General features: G+C 51.5%; 1 protein-coding gene across 2 annotated transcripts; it reads right to left on the reverse strand.

Annotated features, from left to right (window-relative positions):
* Positions 1-4,603: 4,603 nt before the first annotated feature.
* On the reverse strand, positions 4,604-16,139 carry LOC134409117 (fetal and adult testis-expressed transcript protein homolog). 2 transcript variants are annotated; one of them, XM_063141697.1, is made up of 7 exons: positions 16,105-16,139; positions 12,425-12,671; positions 10,142-10,308; positions 8,893-8,978; positions 7,626-7,808; positions 4,983-5,061; positions 4,604-4,737 (listed from the first exon to the last, which is right to left on the reverse strand). In XM_063141697.1, exons 2-7 carry the CDS (start codon positions 12,624-12,626, stop codon positions 4,606-4,608), a joined length of 849 nt encoding a protein of 282 aa, XP_062997767.1. In that variant the 5' UTR covers positions 12,627-12,671; positions 16,105-16,139; the 3' UTR covers positions 4,604-4,605. The 2 variants fall into 2 exon arrangements, with proteins under 2 accessions (XP_062997767.1, XP_062997768.1); XM_063141698.1 differs by lacking the exon at positions 7,626-7,808 and having other exon boundaries at positions 16,105-16,132.
* Between the last annotated feature and the right edge of the window lie 258 nt (positions 16,140-16,397).

The following is a 16,397-nucleotide window of genomic DNA, read 5'->3' on the forward strand; positions in this document are numbered from 1 at the left end:
TGCTGTCAACTGTAACTGCTGAACTTTGCAACTAAGATTGTAGTGCCTGAATTTGCTTTCCTTTCCCCCCTCCTCCTCCTCCCTCCCAATCCCCTTTCCTTTTGTGTCATGTCTTTTAGATTGTAAGCCTGTGGGCAGGGACTGTCAAGAAATACTTTTGTAAGCCGCTGTGAGAGCCTTTTTTGGCTGAATGGCGGCATAAAAATCCTTAAATAAATATAAAAATAAATAAAAAGGGAGGGAGGAGTTTGCCAAGTGCCAAACAGCTTGTCTAGAGCCCAATGCTATCTCCTCTGACTTGCAATAGATGTCCAGGGTTTCATGCAGGGCAGGCTTTCCCCATCATCTGGTAGCCAGCCCTTTTAAAAACTGAAGATGCTGCCATGGATTGAACTGGACCCTTTCGCCTGCAAAGACTAAGCTAGGGGCCCTCTCCAAAGGCAGATGGGCACATGCTCAGAGGCACTGCCCTCTTCAGACAGGGTGCAAACAGAAGGATGAATCTTTGAAGTTACTCTGACAAAATATGTGGCCAGGCCTGGCACCAAAGGAGCCACGCTGAAGGAAAGCACACTCTGAGGGTGGTTGAACATGACCTGGAAGATCTTATGTTCCGTGGTGGTGGCGAGGGTGGGAAACATGCAGGGAAGTTGGGAGTATCAGAACCCTTCGCCCCAAGGGTCTGCACCGAAGAGCGCCGGAGACAGGTGGCAGCAACACCTGGAGAAGCACTGCTGTGCCTTCGATGCAGGCCTTTGGCTCCCTGGGGCACCTCTGTTACAGAACACACTGTCAAACACACAACAATCCTCTCCCAGGAGAAAAGGGCAGAAGCAAGCGAGAGGCACGAGGCATGGCCAGGCAGGGGCAAAACCCCAACTCATGGAGAAGGGGCAACAGGTATCCGTTAGCCCCGGTTGCCGTCTCCCAGCTCTTGACAAACATGGGTTAATTAAAACTTTGGGATAGACAACAGATGGGACACAGAGGCATGCCTAGGACAAGTCTGCTCAAGGAAACCAGGTGTGGTGCTTTAGGGTGAAGCAGCAGCCAAATTCCCATGCAGCTTTGTTGAGAAGTGCGTAGATGACGATGCCACCCTCTATATGACTCCAGTAGGCTCCTCTCTCACGCTTCTACTGTTGTGTTTAAGAGCTACACCCAGACTTGAGTTTCCCGTTCAGATTTTATGGGGCTTAAACTTTGATGGGATTCTTCACAGCAGAATCATGGGAGGGGGCACCAGACACCTCTCCCACCCACAGTCCTGAACAGGCACCTCTCGTTGACTGATGTAAGATGGCAGGCAGATGGTAGTTCCAGGTCTACTAGTCAGTCGCTGGACAATTTGCAGGATATGTACCATGGTTTCTGACACACACACACCCAATTTTTAAAATAATAACAGCAACAAATTCACACCAATGCTGCCCTCCTAAATCATACTTTAATGAAGAAAGCTTGGGGTGGCCAAGGTTGGATTTTTGTGGGACAAACTGAGCTTCGTTCAATTCTGCTATTCAGAACAAGTTTTTGGGCTCATAATTCTTTCATCCTCAGAGTCTGGTTTTCTCACCAGGCTACAGTTTGTGAATCCCAGGGTTCCAGGAAGACACAGAACAGATCCCACAAGCCTGAGTCCTGTCCAGTCCTTATGTAAAGAAGAGCTTGGGACCAGGAACAAAAAAAATCCAGACTTTAATATATAAGCTGATGGGATTTGAATCAAGTGATCAACCGAAAAAGAGATCTTGGGGTTCGGGTGGACGGATCGATGAAAATGTCAACCCAGTGTGCAGCTGCTGTGAAAAAGGAAATTTCCATGTTAGGCATAATTAGGAAAGGAATCAAAAATAAAACTGCCGGTATCATTCTCCCCGTATACAAAGCTGTGGTGTGGCCACTTACAAAACTGTGTACAGTCACTTCACCTCAAAAAGACTATTGTAGAGTTGGAAAAGGTGCAGAAAAGCAAATGATCGAGGGGATGGAATGGAGCAATTCTCCTATGAGGAAAGGTTACAACATTTGAGACTGTATCAGTTAGACAAAAGATAAATAAGGAGACAAAAGATAAATAAGGAGAAACATGATAGAGGTATATAGAACTATACATGGTGTGGAGAAACTGGATGAGGTGACATTGAGCTCCATCGGACGAGTGTTTTATTGAACGCGGTTTCCTGGGCACTCACCGATTTCCGTGGGTCCCTCTCACGACATTGTCTGGCTCCCAAGCGCCTCCCACCCCTTCTAGCATTCATTGCACAACAAAAAACACCCCAGTAAGTCCAACTTATTTTTAAAGGCGGAAGTTGCTGTTATCTACTGCTGTGTGCAGGAGAAGTGGCAGGATCAAAACAGCCCACAGAATGGGCCATGTGCAAGTTGTTTACTTCCTCTTTCAAAAGAGGAAGTAATGCGAGACAATTGTGGGGGTGGAGAAGCGACGGTAAGCAAACGCGATTTTCCTCCATGTGATGATGCTCATTTTCTTTCTCTCAATCATAACACTAGAACCCAATGGGTTCATCCCATGAAGCTGATTGGTGGGAGCTTCAGGGCAGAACAAAGGAAGTCCTTCTTCACCCAGCGCAGAGTTAAACTATGGAATTTCCTTCCACAAATTGGCCACCGATTTGGATGGCTTTGAAAGGGGGTTAGACAAATACGCGGAGGAGAATCAGGTTATCCGTGGCTAGTAGTCCTGATGGCTCCCTATTACCTCCAGTGTCGGAGGTAGTCTGCCTATGGACACCAGTTGCTGGGGGGTGCAGCAGAGAGGGCTCTTGCATTCATGCCCTGCTAGTAGGCGTCCCAAGGGCATTTGTTTGGACTCTGTGGGGAATACTGACCTAGAGAGGCCTTTCATACAGCCCTCAGCTATACGACCACTGGATTGCATCTCACTATTTTTTAACCTGCATTTTCCGTGATTCACTTCTGCTCAAAGAGTGTTACACTGCAGCAGCCCGCCTTCGTCTCACCCCGTCCACCCGCCGCCTCCCCTGCCTGTTCTGAGGCATTTGTTTAAGTTACTCTGACACAGGAGAGGAATAGATGCAGGCAGGGAGATGTGTTTTCTCGGAAGTAAGTTCCCCCTGCTCAAGGAGGGTTCAACTCCACTCCCTCCCTCCCCCACTTCTGCAAGGCAGAAGCGCCGCTCCTTTGGGTGTGTGTGTGATTTTTTTTTTTTTTAAAAAAAAGTATATTTCCTTCTGCGCACCTCCAGATAGGTGGTCGTTTTATTAAAGTTGCAGTAAATCACAGAAGTCGCAGCAAATCGGCACCTACGAATATGCACATTTCAGGGGATTTGACAAGCAACGCAGAAATACGCAGCTCACGCGAGTTATAGAGCCCGTATAGATGTACCCACGATCAATCAGGAGTCTTCTAATGTTCTTATAAGTGACCCACTCAATGCTTGAAGGTGCCAAGCACTTTGGGCAAGATTTGCCCTGCTTCCTCTGGAGATGAGAGGATTCACCTCTCCTGTCCCTCAAAACCCAAAAGAGGCCACATGTGTGGGGCTGTGTGTGGGGCTGCTCAGAGAATAAACAGACTCCTCCCCTCCTCCCCACTCCCTGGGCTTTGCCATGCATTTGTGCCACACGTACACATACAGACTGCTCAAGTTTACCAGACATTTATTAGGATTTCAGGACACTGCAGAGTTCTTCAGCACCGGCACGCACGCCGCCCAGGTACTCATGCCAACGGGAGATATCAGCTGCAGCCGTGAGGAGGGGCGTCACTTGCAGCGGAGGACTCTTGGGAGCAGCGGCAAAGTGAATTTCTTGGTTCAGTTCTACCCCTGCAGACTCCAGGCAATAACTGACCACAGATGCTGTGGCCAGATATAAAGGCCTCTACTCCAAAACACCTTACTAAGAAGATGCTCTTACTGGGGAGCTTCTGAAGAATTCCTGCTCCTGACGCTTGACTCCACATGTCAACCCCACAACGTAGGAACCATCTCTTCTCCTTTGTTAATACAGTGATCACCCCAGTCTGATTGACAAGAGACATTAATCTCTCTCTCTCTCTCTCTCTCTCTCTCTCACACACACACACACACACACACACACACACACACACACCAAAGCCATCATGCCAGAAGAGTTCAGCATCTGCTTCTACAGCTATAAATTCTGTCATTCCAGCTAGAGTTGCTGGAGCCAAAGCATCTGGGAACTTACCAAAAGCAAACACATCTCAATAAGTGAGATTGCACCCCTGACAGGCAACACAGACAAAGCTGCATTCTAGGTGAAGATGAGGTCCACCCTCACCCAGGGCTTGTGACATCTCTGGAGGACCCCAGCTCTGCCCATTGGTAGTCCATTCTCCGCCAGACATGGCCACAGCCCCACACCGCCTCCTTCCACTCAAGCCCATCAATGAAGGCAACGGTGCCCCTTCCAGGACACGTCCTTCCCCACTCCTCTGAATCCTCCAGGTACATCTTGCCTTTCTTTCTGCTAGAACCAGGAGCAGCAGCAATCCCAGGACATCTAGGCAGGGGGTCGGTAAAAACTAAGAGACGCAGACTGGCTGCCAGCTGCAAACCCTGCCGCCATCCTTGCCTGTCTCACGGCCCTTTCATCTCCGTAGCCAAAGCCACGCATTGAGGAGACAAGTCGAGACCAGCACAGAGTAGAGCAGCAACTCCTTCTGGCGCCAGCCCACGCACTGCTCTTCCAGCGCCCGGAGCCTCCCAGAGATCCTGATCAGCTGCATTTCAGAAGGGGAAAGAAGGAAAACGGGGAGAAGGTCAGTGGGCAACTCCTGTGCAAAATGGAAGCCAAGGTGTAGAACGAGGCAGGAGGTGGGACAGTGAGAGATATCAGCCCCCAGAGGTGCCTCCTCCTGCTTCTGCTTCTGCTCCTACCCCCTAAAGAACTGAGGGTGAGCAACCGCCCTTTGCATGGGAAGGACCGATATGCAATGTCATCACTTTGGGTCATTCTCTCCCCTACCTGCCTCCTCATGGCCAGGATGTCTGTGGTGCCAAACTCATCTAAGGACGTTTCCAAGACCAGGTTCACCTCCCGGGAACTGAGGGGAAAAGAAAAGGAAAGGAACACTCCATGAGCAGGAAAAGCAAAGAGAGAAGCCGGTGGGGGGTGGGGGTGGAGGTGGGCAAGAGGGAGGTGTGGGTTAAGGGGAAGACTGTCCCAAGCAGGGCCGGCCAAAGGCATCTTGAAGCCTGGGGCAAAGGGCCCCATCTTATTCATGCACAGAAGCCCACTGGGCCAGCCGTTGAGGCTCACTTCAACACCAGCTGTGGGCCAGCACCTGAGGACACCAGAGAAATGTGTGTGTGCAGGGGGGGCTGCAAGGCACAGCCAGCTCTGTCCTCCTGCCACTTCCCCGTGCAAAGGCTGCCGTGTTGCAGCGATGACACCAGGCATCAAGCAATGCATGCACTCCCCTGCCGTGCCTGCTGCAGCAGCCAGCCTGGGCTAGTTGGCTCTGCCGGATCCCTTGACCATGGGCCCCTCCAAATGTTCCTGTGACACCACAAGATGGCTCGGCCAGAAGGAAGCCAGCCCAGGCCAGCAACAAGCAACCACCAGCTCAGAAGCAATAGCCAGAGGAGGTGCCATTGTTCCAACCTGCAGCAGCAGCCTCACTCTGCCTAAGGGTAAGGCAGAAGGGGACCAGGGGATTTTGGTCTTGGAGAAGAGCAGAAAAGCAGATTCCATAGCCTTGCATTTGCCAAGTGACGCTGCAGACTTCTCACAAACATCATCCTGTCCAGCCATGGTGTTCTGATTGCTTTAATTCCTCTGTGTTAACATTTACACATTTCAGATCTTGCCTCCACCATGGAATACTGTATGCTGAGTTTCACACCTTTTTAAAGCTGCGAGACCCTAAAAAACCAATATTGTGTAAGCGGACAGGCCTACATGGCTCTTCTGTCACCTTTGTTTAAGACAATCACCCAAAATCCCCCTGGCTTTCTTGCTCACCTGGACCTGTAACAGTCAGAGACATTTAGGTAAAAAATACCACCTATCAACTCCCCCACTCCTTTCCTCACATCAGGAACGAAAGAGACCTTTGTCTTCCTTCTTCTCTCAATATCTGACATCTAAAAATCCATTTTCCAACATCGGATAAGCAATCTTGGAAGGAGAACTTGTTTTAATTATTAAATCCTGATAAGAGGGACGAAAACGGCAACCAAAATCCATGGATCTTAGAGGCGAAGAGAGGGGGAAAGAGGATTTTGTAACTCACTTTAAATCCTTCTTTAATAAGACAAAGAATTGCTTTCAAGGACTTTGTTGTGGTCTCTGACTCTCTCAGGTTTGGGGGGTATCAGGTTTTCCTAAGCATCCAGAGTTCAATGGCAAAAGATGCTCTATTTATGCATTTGATTTACATGTATGCATAGGCATTTGAAAAATACTTCTTCACATTTCCTTTTTTAAAGTAAGCACTGTCTGTGCAGGTGTAAACATTGGATGTCAACCCATGGGCCCAGAGATGACCCACAGCCATCATCAGAAGACAACCGACCCAACTCAGTGGTGTGCAAGAGGCTCCCATGTTTACAGCCACCATCTTAGAAGCATGGCAAATTTCCCAAACGGATTCCTTTCTTGATTTTATGAGGGGCTGAGAGGAGCACGGGGTTTCCAGAACTCAAAGGGACAAGGCTACAGGGACTGCATCCTTTTGGCTCTCCCCAGAGAAAGAATCTGCAACATGATGGAAACAAAGCTGTGTTTACACCACCGTAAATGCGCACTTTAGAATTTTCAGACAGATGATGCAGCCGCAAATGCAAAGCCATCCAGGGGCAAAGCCTGGAAAATCCGCTCCAAAGTAGTCGGGCGTTTCCCCTGACTTTTCTGGCAGCGGAAGCAGCTCCATGGCTGTAAAAAAGCAAAAAAAAGCAAAAAAAAAAATGTGGGGAGGGGAGGAAAGGAACAGTGCTGTTGCTGCCCACCTTTTTAATTTAATGTATGCTCTAAATCTGCAGAGCTCCACAGAAACAAATATAAATTTGGGAGGACCAGGCAACCCCCTGCCCCAATCTGTTTGGGAGGACCAGGCAACCGCTAATCTGAATATGCGTAGCTCTGCAGACTGGGCTGTTTAAATTTAAAACGGGGGAGGGATGGCCCCGTTCCTTTCCTCCCCCCATTTCATTTTTTAAAAAACTTTTCAGAGGCACCGGGCAGGAAAATTCGCACTTGCCTTCCTTCCCGTGCAGTTGCCGGGAAGTAAGGCAAATGCAGGTGCAAGACGCCCCCCAGCGTCAAAGTGCTTCTGTACAGACGGGGGCGCTGAGTCTCCTACCTTGGCGTGCAAGCCTACAGACCCCCCACCCACCCACCCAAGATAGCAGCTCCCTCCCACAACTGGTGTGTCATTCTGGCAGATGCAGGAGTGCAGAGGGAAGGCTGAGCACGGCAGTGCAGGGAACCCGGGGTGTTGTGTGCCAAGAAGAGGCCAAGAGATGAAGCCACAGCTGTGCTGAGCCGGCATGTCCAGCACACACACACATACATCTAGCAGGTTAGAAAGGCTGTGCAGGCTTCATGCGCCCCCACCCCTCCTCCCAATGTGCTCATGCAGGTCTGAGCAAAATCGGAAAGAATCACCTGAGTGGGGCTTGGCAGGGCTTCCGAAACAGCTGGAACAGCTGGTGCCCCAGGAAGTGCAGCGCCTGAAGGACATTCTGCAGGGAGTAGATCCTGCCCTCCAAAGGGAATGGAGGACACTGAGGGGGTGGAGGCAGGGGGCGCGCTTGGCTCCAGCTGGCTGGGGGCACGCTGGTCTCCAGCCTGCAAGGCACCTGGACACCCCCGGAGCCATGATTTCCTCTGGCACCGGAAGCAGAGACAGACCTCTCTTGCTTGCACCTTGGTCAGAAAGAGGGGCTTATGCCAACTCCGAAAGCAGAGCCTTGCAGGACGTGGACTTTTTTTTAAAAAAAAAAACCCAATGAAAAATCTGCCCAATGAGTCTCTCTAACACCAAACAGCCAATAAAACGCAAGTGTGCTTTGACTCAGAGACATGAAAACCTCCTGCAGGAGAACCGCATTTTTAAAATGAAGTTCAGTGAAGTTGGGACACTTCTCACCACGGGCCAGCTCAGCATCCCTTGCAAGGGGCTGCTCAGCCCCTACGTAAGCACTTCCAGGGATGGGAAGCCCACCACCTATCAAGGCAGCCTGCTTAGGGGCCTATAGAATCACGGAGTTGGGAGGGACCTCTAGGGTCATCTAGTCCAACCCCTGCCCCGACAGGTGGCCATCCAGCCCGAGCTTCCAAGCCTCTGAAAGGAGCATCCCCCATCCGTTCCAATACTGAACAGCTCATACGATCAGGAGCTTCTCCCTAATATTTGAGACCAAAAGCCCTTTGTAATTGTAACCCGCTAGTTCTGGTCCTGCCTTCTGGAACAACAGAAAACGCATTTGTTCCACCATCTATGGGAAAGCCTTCAGACATCTGAGGATTGCTCTCAGAGGACCTCTTATTTGTCTCCATGACCCTGTCCTCCAGGCAAGAAGCAGCCACGTGATTTGGAGGCCCTCCTCCGCTGGCACCTGCCTTGCACCAGCCCAGCTGACCCAGAAGATGCCTCCTGGGTCTGTATTGCAGCCATCTTGAGCCAAGGCATAGAACCCTTGGCTGGGACCAGGAGGCAGGCAGGCAGGCAGGCTCCCTGCCAGGGCTGAGAAACAAGAAGTATCAGCTGAGTCAGCCCAGAGAAGGAAGGCTGTGAGTGATTGAGAAGCCCAAAGTCCTTCATCTGGTCTGTCCCACCCCTGCAGGCATGTTGTTACATCCTCATGTGCAAGAACAGAAGTTCCTTCCCTCCCCCTCCTCCCCCCGTGGATTTTATGCTGCTTTCTCTTACCATTCCTGCCTCTGCCTGACATCCCCTGGGGCCAGCTGGGGGCTCTCCACCAGCACTCTCTCCTTCCGGGCTCTGCCTTGATGTGCCTGTTGGGAACGAGAGGCAAAGGAAGGAAAGAAGTCACCTCTGATGCTCTAGCAGGCCCCACCATGAAGCATAGAGCCCTGCAAGGCCTCCGAGAGGTTCGGCTAGAGGCAACAGAGACCACAGGCAGCTCTTTGAAACACACGCACAGGGGCTTAACAGCCTGGAACTGCAAAAGGAAGCCCAGCAGGCCACCATAGCGAAGGAGCGTTGCCAGGCCTTCTGGCCTCTCTGGGGCACATCCCAGTTGGGACCAACTGCAGCATTTGCCAGATCAAACCGGCCAGCATTGCCAAAGGGTCTGTGGGATGAGCACATGGAACAAGCCAATGGTTTACATCTTCTCTGGTACATTCTCTGGTATTATGCACCCACAGACATGCTCCCCATTATATCCCGCAGGAAAGTGCCTCTATTAATTGAAAGCATTTCCACCTGCCTCTCGTCCCTCTTTGACACCAAGCCCCAACTCCCCTCATGCTCCTCTGCTGGATTGTGCGTTCAGCGCCCCGTTTGAGAGCGGCTAACTTCTCCGGCTGCCGTGGAGGCTGGCAGTAGCCCTGCTCTTGGGTGGTTTTGGCCTCCTCAGCTGCCAAGAGACCTGTCCAGCCGCCGTCCTTTTGGAGAAAGGGAACTTTCCAGCCGGCAGGGGTGCTGATGGCGGCCAAAAGCCTGCTAGAAATGTGAAGGGTGGAGGCAGGAGGGGAAAAAAGCCATCAAGAGCAGGTTTGCTTTCAGCAATCCTGCTTTTAAAGATTTGGGCAGCGGGTTTCACGGCTGGAAGCTTTTGCTCTGTGTGGGTTGTACACACACACACACACACACACACACACACACACACACACGTGAACTCTCCATGCTAGCAAGACCTCTATCTCCTTTTCTTTCTTTCTTTTAAAAAGAGGAGGAATGAAGCTGTTCCTCCTGCCCCCAACAAGACCAATGGTGAGTGCAACTGGCATTTAATCAGGACAGATGGAAATGGGGGGAAATCATGACCTTGCTGGGTCAGGAAGGTCTGTCCTACCTTAGCCTACTCTGCTGCAACTGAGCTCCCTGCCTGCCTGCCCATCTCTCTCTGGTCCTGAGAAACAACGGCTGCTTCCCCATCTCCTCCTCCTTTACTGTCACCTGAAAACTGATACTACGGTTCGCAACACCGTACCAGTCGTTTGCGTTTCTGAGATCCAGCGTGGGAGGCAAAGCTCAGAAACGGATGCTCCCCATACATCATCGTCTGGACAGCCGGTTCTAGAAGAGGATCGTCGACAACCGGGAAATGCTGCCGGAGCTGGCTCCCCAAGAGAGGACTGAAAGCTGCGTCCGTCATTTCTACAGAGAGGGGGTTGGAGCAGAGAAGGATGATTGGGAAAGTGTCACCATTGGTCCCGCAATAGAACAGAGAAAAGAAAAAAGCCAACAGGGGTATCATCATCCATGTCGCCTGGTTCAGAGGCACAGAACCCCACTAAATGGGAGATTTTGTTGGCTGAGGGGAGGGGAGGGAAGTTGTCCTGCCTTAAGGTGTAGGAGAGCCAGTGTGGTGTAGTGGCTAAAGTGTTGGACTGTGAGTCAGGAGATCCGGGTTCTAGTCCCCACTCAGCCATGGAAACCCACTGGGTGACTTTGCGCCAGTCACAGACTCTCAGCCTAGCCTACCTCACAGGGTTGTTGTTGTTGTGAGGCTAAAATGAGGATTATGTACGCGGCCTTGGGTTCCTTTGAGGAAAAAAGGCAGGGTATAAATGCAATAAATAAATAAATGAGGTTGGACAAAAATGGGTTGAGTTTGAGAATGTGCACAGTGCCCCTTCGCCCTTCACAAGGGGGAGGTTTGCCATGTGTTGTGTGCAAATGCAGCATGAGCACATATAGATGCTGCCAACTCCTTGCCCCTCAGGGCACAGCAAGCAGGCAGCCCTTTCGGCAGCCCCCTAACAAAGAACCAGGCCTCAAATCCCTCCCCTATCACTTACATTGATATGCTGCACTGCACATGCCATGCACATGGCTCCTTACAGCAAGTGGTACCCTGTGATGTCCAATTATATATAATGTAAGTCTTTGTAATGTGTTAATGACTGTTGCTATTTAGGATGTATGTGCTGCTTGGACTTCGGTTGTTAAGTGGTTAATGCTGTTGGGAGGGGGAGTGAGTGAAATGAATGTGAAGTGAATGCTGATTGGCTGGTGGTTCAAAGGTCTGGATTGGCAGTTAGCAGGGAGAGGGAGGAGTTAACACAGAGCAGTGTGTGATGATGATGATGATGATGATAATGATGATGATTTGCATCCTGTCTTTTGCCCAATACTGGGCCTCAAAGTGGTCTTACAAAGTCTAAAACATGCATTGTAAAACCTAGGAAAAGAAATGTAAAAAACAAACAAACAAACATAAACGTTTAAAATACACAACAAAATTATAAGTAATTAACCTAGATGGAGGACCAGATTACTCTCCAAAGGCCTGCTGGAACAAACAAGTTTTAGCCTGCTTCCGAAAGCCCATCAAGGAGGGAGCCAGCCTAGCTTCCCCGGGAAGAGAGTTCCAGAGCACCGGAGCAGCCACCAAGAAGGCCCTCTTCTCCCATGTTCCCACCAAGCGAGCCTGTGAAGATGGCGGGACTGAAAGAAGGGCTTCTCCAGATCTTAAAGCACAGGCAGGCTCATAAGGGAGAATACGGTCTTTCAAATAACCTGTGTGTATGAGCAAGAGAGTCAGGGTAGAGTCTGGGGTTGTTTGTGAGAGGGTCTAGAGAGAGTGTAGGAACAACGTGTTTTATTATTGGGGGGAGGAGTGAAGGGGAGGAGATAGTGTAGATTAGTGGGTAGAGTAGGCAGGGTTACATATGAAACTGTTCTGAAACCAACAAGTAATTTGGCAAATAAAACCACAGGCTTTGTAAACTGCATAAACTTACTTATTGTTAAATAAAAATTCTTCTGTTTCATAAATTGGATTGGATTCTTGAGGTACCTGAGGTACAGTGCTCTATGGTGGCAGCAGTGAAGGACAAAAGGCGGGATACCAATAAAATAAGGACAAGGGTGAATAGAGAGTCCTGGGCTGGTGGCTGTGAGGCCAGAAGAGGGTCAGTGAGTCACAAAGCCAGTGGGCAGCATTCTGACGACTTGTCCCCTAGTGGGATCCTTTAATTATAGTGAGGAATAAAGGAAGCTCAAAGGGGTTTGTCACATACCCATATGCTAAGAGCAAAGTGTGCCCCTTCCAGCCTCTACAGGTGCCAGTCCTGTGTTTCCTCCACACCCCACAGAAACATGGGGCTGTGCTGACTTGGCTGCCTTTCTCTCCAAACCTAGCTGGTGCCAAAAGAGTGCTTTCCTTCGTATCTCACAGCAGACAGTGCCCAGCCCACTCTCAGATGACACATGGAGGACTCCTCTCGCCCAACACACTCCCCAATCCAAAGTGGGAACATTGCTTTACCTGCCAGCAAGAGCCTGTCAGGGACATGCATCTGAAAAGATGGAGAGAAGCCCTCTAGCAGCAGCCTCTCCTTGGGGTCTCCTGCGCTGGAGTCATCTGCTACCCTGAGCCGGCTGGGAACTTGCATACTCTTGTTGATGGCTTCCGTGAAGCCCACATCGCAGGGGGCCTTCTCCAGCGGCATGCGCCATGCGGTCCACATCGCCCTCGGTGGTGGTGGGAGTCACGTATAAAACACACCTTCTTCCTGCTTAAAAAGTTAAAAAGTGAAATCATGGTCTGCCTCTGATGTGGGTCTAGGTTGGGGAGGGAGTGCCCTTCTCACCCCATCTTCCTTTAGCAAAAGAAAACACCATTGTGTCCAATTGCTCTCACAGAGGTTCCTTGGGTTTTCTGGACCCCTCTGCTCCACCCACCAAAATCAATGCTCACGGGTTCTAATACTGGAGAGAATCAATAACCACTGTTACCGACTTATCAAGCCCTTGGTAGATTTAGCCCAGAATGGCTGGCGTTCCTCCTCCTGGGCATGTTTAGCCTGGAGAAGAGAAGATTGAGGGGAGACATGATAGCACTCTTCAAATACTTAAAAGGTTGTCACACAGAGGAGGGCCAGGATCTCTTCTCAATCCTCCCAGAGTGCAGGACACGGAATAACGGGCTCAAGTTAAAGGAAGCCAGATTCCGGCTGGACATCAGGAAAAACTTCCTGACTGTTAGAGCAGTGCGACAATGGAATCAGTTGCCTGGTGAGGTTGTGGCCTCTCCCACACTAGAGGCCTTCAAGAGGCAGCTGGACAAGCATCTGTCAGGGATGCTTTAGGGTGGATTCCTGCATTGAGCAGGGGGTTGGACTCGATGGCCTTGTAGGCCCCTTCCAACTCTGCTATTCTATGATTCTATGATTCCTTCCCCCACCCCATCTGGCTTTCTCTGATCCACATGACCTATAGTCTTAGATGGTCAGGCCAGGGCTTTTAAGAGTTTGAACAAATGCTCTCCTGGAAGCTTTATTATGCACTGCTTTTAAACTACAAAGTGCCCCAAGGCCTGGCATGTTAAACAGAATCAAGCAACTGCTGAGACCCAGAACTTTACAGGGAAGGGCAGCAAAACACATCAGCCTTTGCTTGGTCTGTCAGGTAAAAAAAAACAAAAAACACAGCTGTTCTTTTTATAGGTTCATGGAGGAGGAAGGCGAATTGGGACACTGAGTGAGCTCTGAGGCATTTTCCATCAGGGGGAACGAAAGGGAAGATGAAACAGAAAATTCAGGTCAGGAGCCACCTCCTCAGTCTCCTAAAAGCCATCCTCTCCTGTAGAGGAGAAATACTTTGAATATCATCCAATGTTTTCGTAGCGGGCAGAAGGAACCGTGCAGGTACCAAGAGCTCCTGGCGCCCTCTGGTGGACTGACCAGTGTTTGCCAAAGATGGGAGATTGACAGGGGTTGGGGAAGTGGCAGGATCCAAGCACAGCCCCCACTCACCTGTAGCAACAGCAGGGGCTGGGCGGGTGTGTGTGTGTGTGTGTCATTCAAGGCAGCTCTGCTCTGGGAACCTGGAAGGAACCCTTCCCTTGCTGCCAAGGGAGAAACTACGCAGTTTTGGACTCTCCCCACCCCCCACCCATCTCCGGCAGAATATGCCTGTGGTGGCTGCTGCGTCAGAGACTGGGAGCTCCGTTTTCAAACAGTCTCATATTTTTTTTTGCCACCAAAGCCAGCTTGGGCTGTGTTGTTGCTCGTTTTAAGCTCAGAGACGTTGCGTGGTTGCAGAAAATGCTGAAATTCGAAAAGTGCCAATACCAGTGGCTGTCAGCCAAATACCATCAGGCAAAGGGGGGGGGGGTCTTTCAACAGAAATTGCACGCATTTGATGGAGAGCAAGCCAGGCTTTGCAGTAGCAGCTGTGGCTAAGAGCCGTCAAGAGCCTCCATGCCATGCACTTGGCCCTGCAGCATCCAGCTGCTTTTGAGCCTCAGTTGTTGACACTAGGAAATCAGGGACGTGGAGATCTCGCCCCAGCCCAGCTCATCTAAGAACATAAGAAGAGCCCTAATGCTGGATCAGGCCAAGGGTCCATCTAGTCCAACACTCTGTTTACACAGGCGCCAACCAGCTGTCGACCAGGGACCCACAAGAAGCATGTGATGCAACAGCACCCTCCCACCCATGTCCCCCAGCAGTTGCTGTCTATAGGCTTACTGCCTCAGACAGTGGAGGTATTGGGGGCAGACACAACTGCAGCTGGGGGCCAAACGGGGAGCAAAAACGCTTCCGCTTGAGACTGAACTACGGACAGCCTTCCTTTAACTTCTAACAGCACAATTCATTCTGTGCTCTAATTAACTCGTTTGTGACATTTTAGGGACTTCAGATTACTCAATGTGGATGGGTGGGCGTCCAGAGAAAGCCTTTCTGACTTGGCAGTCGTCTCGCTGACAGGCAACAGAGATTTGGAGGACATGAAAAATGACTCTGCATCACAATAAGCCAAGAAGGCTTTAAGTGAGAGAGAGAGAGAGACAGACAGACAGACAGACAGACATGCGGTGCCAAAGAGCCATGGCTTCCGCTGTGAAAAAAGGTTGAGCACGTGCCTCTCAGAGCATGATGCTGTCTCCCACCTTTCTCTGCACCTAACCCTGCACCTGCTCTGCGATGCTGCTATTTCCCATTCTCTTTCCTTCGAGAATCCCCCACTCCACTGGCTTCCTCACATCCCTCTTTTGCACATGGCACATGTCCTATCTGCATGCATTTCCAAATCGCTGGAATGGGTGTCGCTTTTGGGGACTTGTACTTTAAAAGAAAAAAGAACCCCAAATATCCTTGGATACCTTCTCTCTCTGTCTCTCTCTGTCTCTCTCTCTCTCTCTCACACACACACACACACAGAATGCCTTTTCCAAAATGCAATAAATAAATCCCACTGGCTGTGGGATTTGGAATTAGCCGGGCATGTGCCATGTCACAAGGAAAGGGCGAAGGAGCACCTGTCCACAAGGCAGAGTTAGTCAGTCAACAGCTGGAAAGGTGCAGCTCATCCACACCCAGAGAACTCTAGCCAGCGTGGAATGGTGGAGCAGGAAGGCAGCACGAGGCCAGCCCCAAAGAGCCCATGCTCTTCAGATTCGGGGTAGCCAAATGGAGCCTCCCCTTTCGGAAGCACGTTACCTCCCAGCGCCAGGGGCAACCGGAGGCCAAGGGCGCCCTCTGCCGGTCGGCCGGGTAGCAGCGCCAAAGCGCCCGGCCTGCGGCTTTGCTCAACGGCTCCTCCGCCTTCAACAGGTGGCAGCCTCAGCCTTGGGCAGGATCGATCCCAAGGGGTCCAGCGCCGCCGGACCCTTCGGCTTGCGGGATGCGCTTAGTGCTCTCCGCGGGGTGGGGCCCAGGGGGCGGGCGACTCAGCACTCGGCAGATGCTCAGAGGCACGCCTTGGCTATAGTGTCAGGCCTACGCCCGGGGGCGGAAAGCAAGTGCCGAGTTGAGCCTTCCTAACACCCTTCAGTGGGCCGGGGGTGGCTGGCCGGCCCGGGAGGAGCTCTTCCCTAACGTGGATGACTCGGCACCTGCGGGGGCAACCAAAACTTTGCCGTCCGCCTTTTGCCCTCGAAGCCTTCCCCTCTCTCTTCCACCTCCTCCTCTTTTTCCTTCTTAGTGGGACTTTTTGACGCACCTGCCGCCGCCGCCGCCGCCGCCATCAGCTGTTCGCCGCCCGTGACGTCAGCGGGGGGCCAGCCTGCGCACCCATTGGCTGGAGCGTGCCCCGCCCCCGCCGCTCCAAGAGGGCCCCCGCCGCGCCCAGCAGGGAGCGCCCAAGTGCCCGGCCGGCTGCGCGCCTTCGGCCAGCGCTCCAGCCGGGCCTCTGCTGCCCGGCTCCCTGCCGGCTGAAAGAGGGTCGCTGCGGGCTTCGTGGGCTGCAGCGAGGCGGGGCGGCCTCGGTCCGAGGCAGGCCGGAGCCTGCGGCCG

The sequence above is a fragment of the Elgaria multicarinata genome, chromosome 15 (genome assembly GCF_023053635.1).
Source record: "Elgaria multicarinata webbii isolate HBS135686 ecotype San Diego chromosome 15, rElgMul1.1.pri, whole genome shotgun sequence".
NCBI classification, from domain to species: Eukaryota; Metazoa; Chordata; class Lepidosauria; order Squamata; family Anguidae; genus Elgaria; species Elgaria multicarinata.

Coding starts and splice junctions, on each gene's coding strand:
- LOC134409117 (XM_063141697.1), bottom strand. CDS start 12,626: ATGTGGACCGCATGGCGCATGCCGCTGGAGAAGGCCCCCTGCGATGTG. Junction 8,979..10,141: donor CTCAGAAACGCAAACGACTG/GTACGGTGTTGC, acceptor CGTTCCCAACAG/GCACATCAAGGCAGAGCCCG. Junction 7,809..8,892: donor GTCAGGCAGAGGCAGGAATG/GTAAGAGAAAGC, acceptor GGTGCCTTGCAG/GCTGGAGACCAGCGTGCCCC.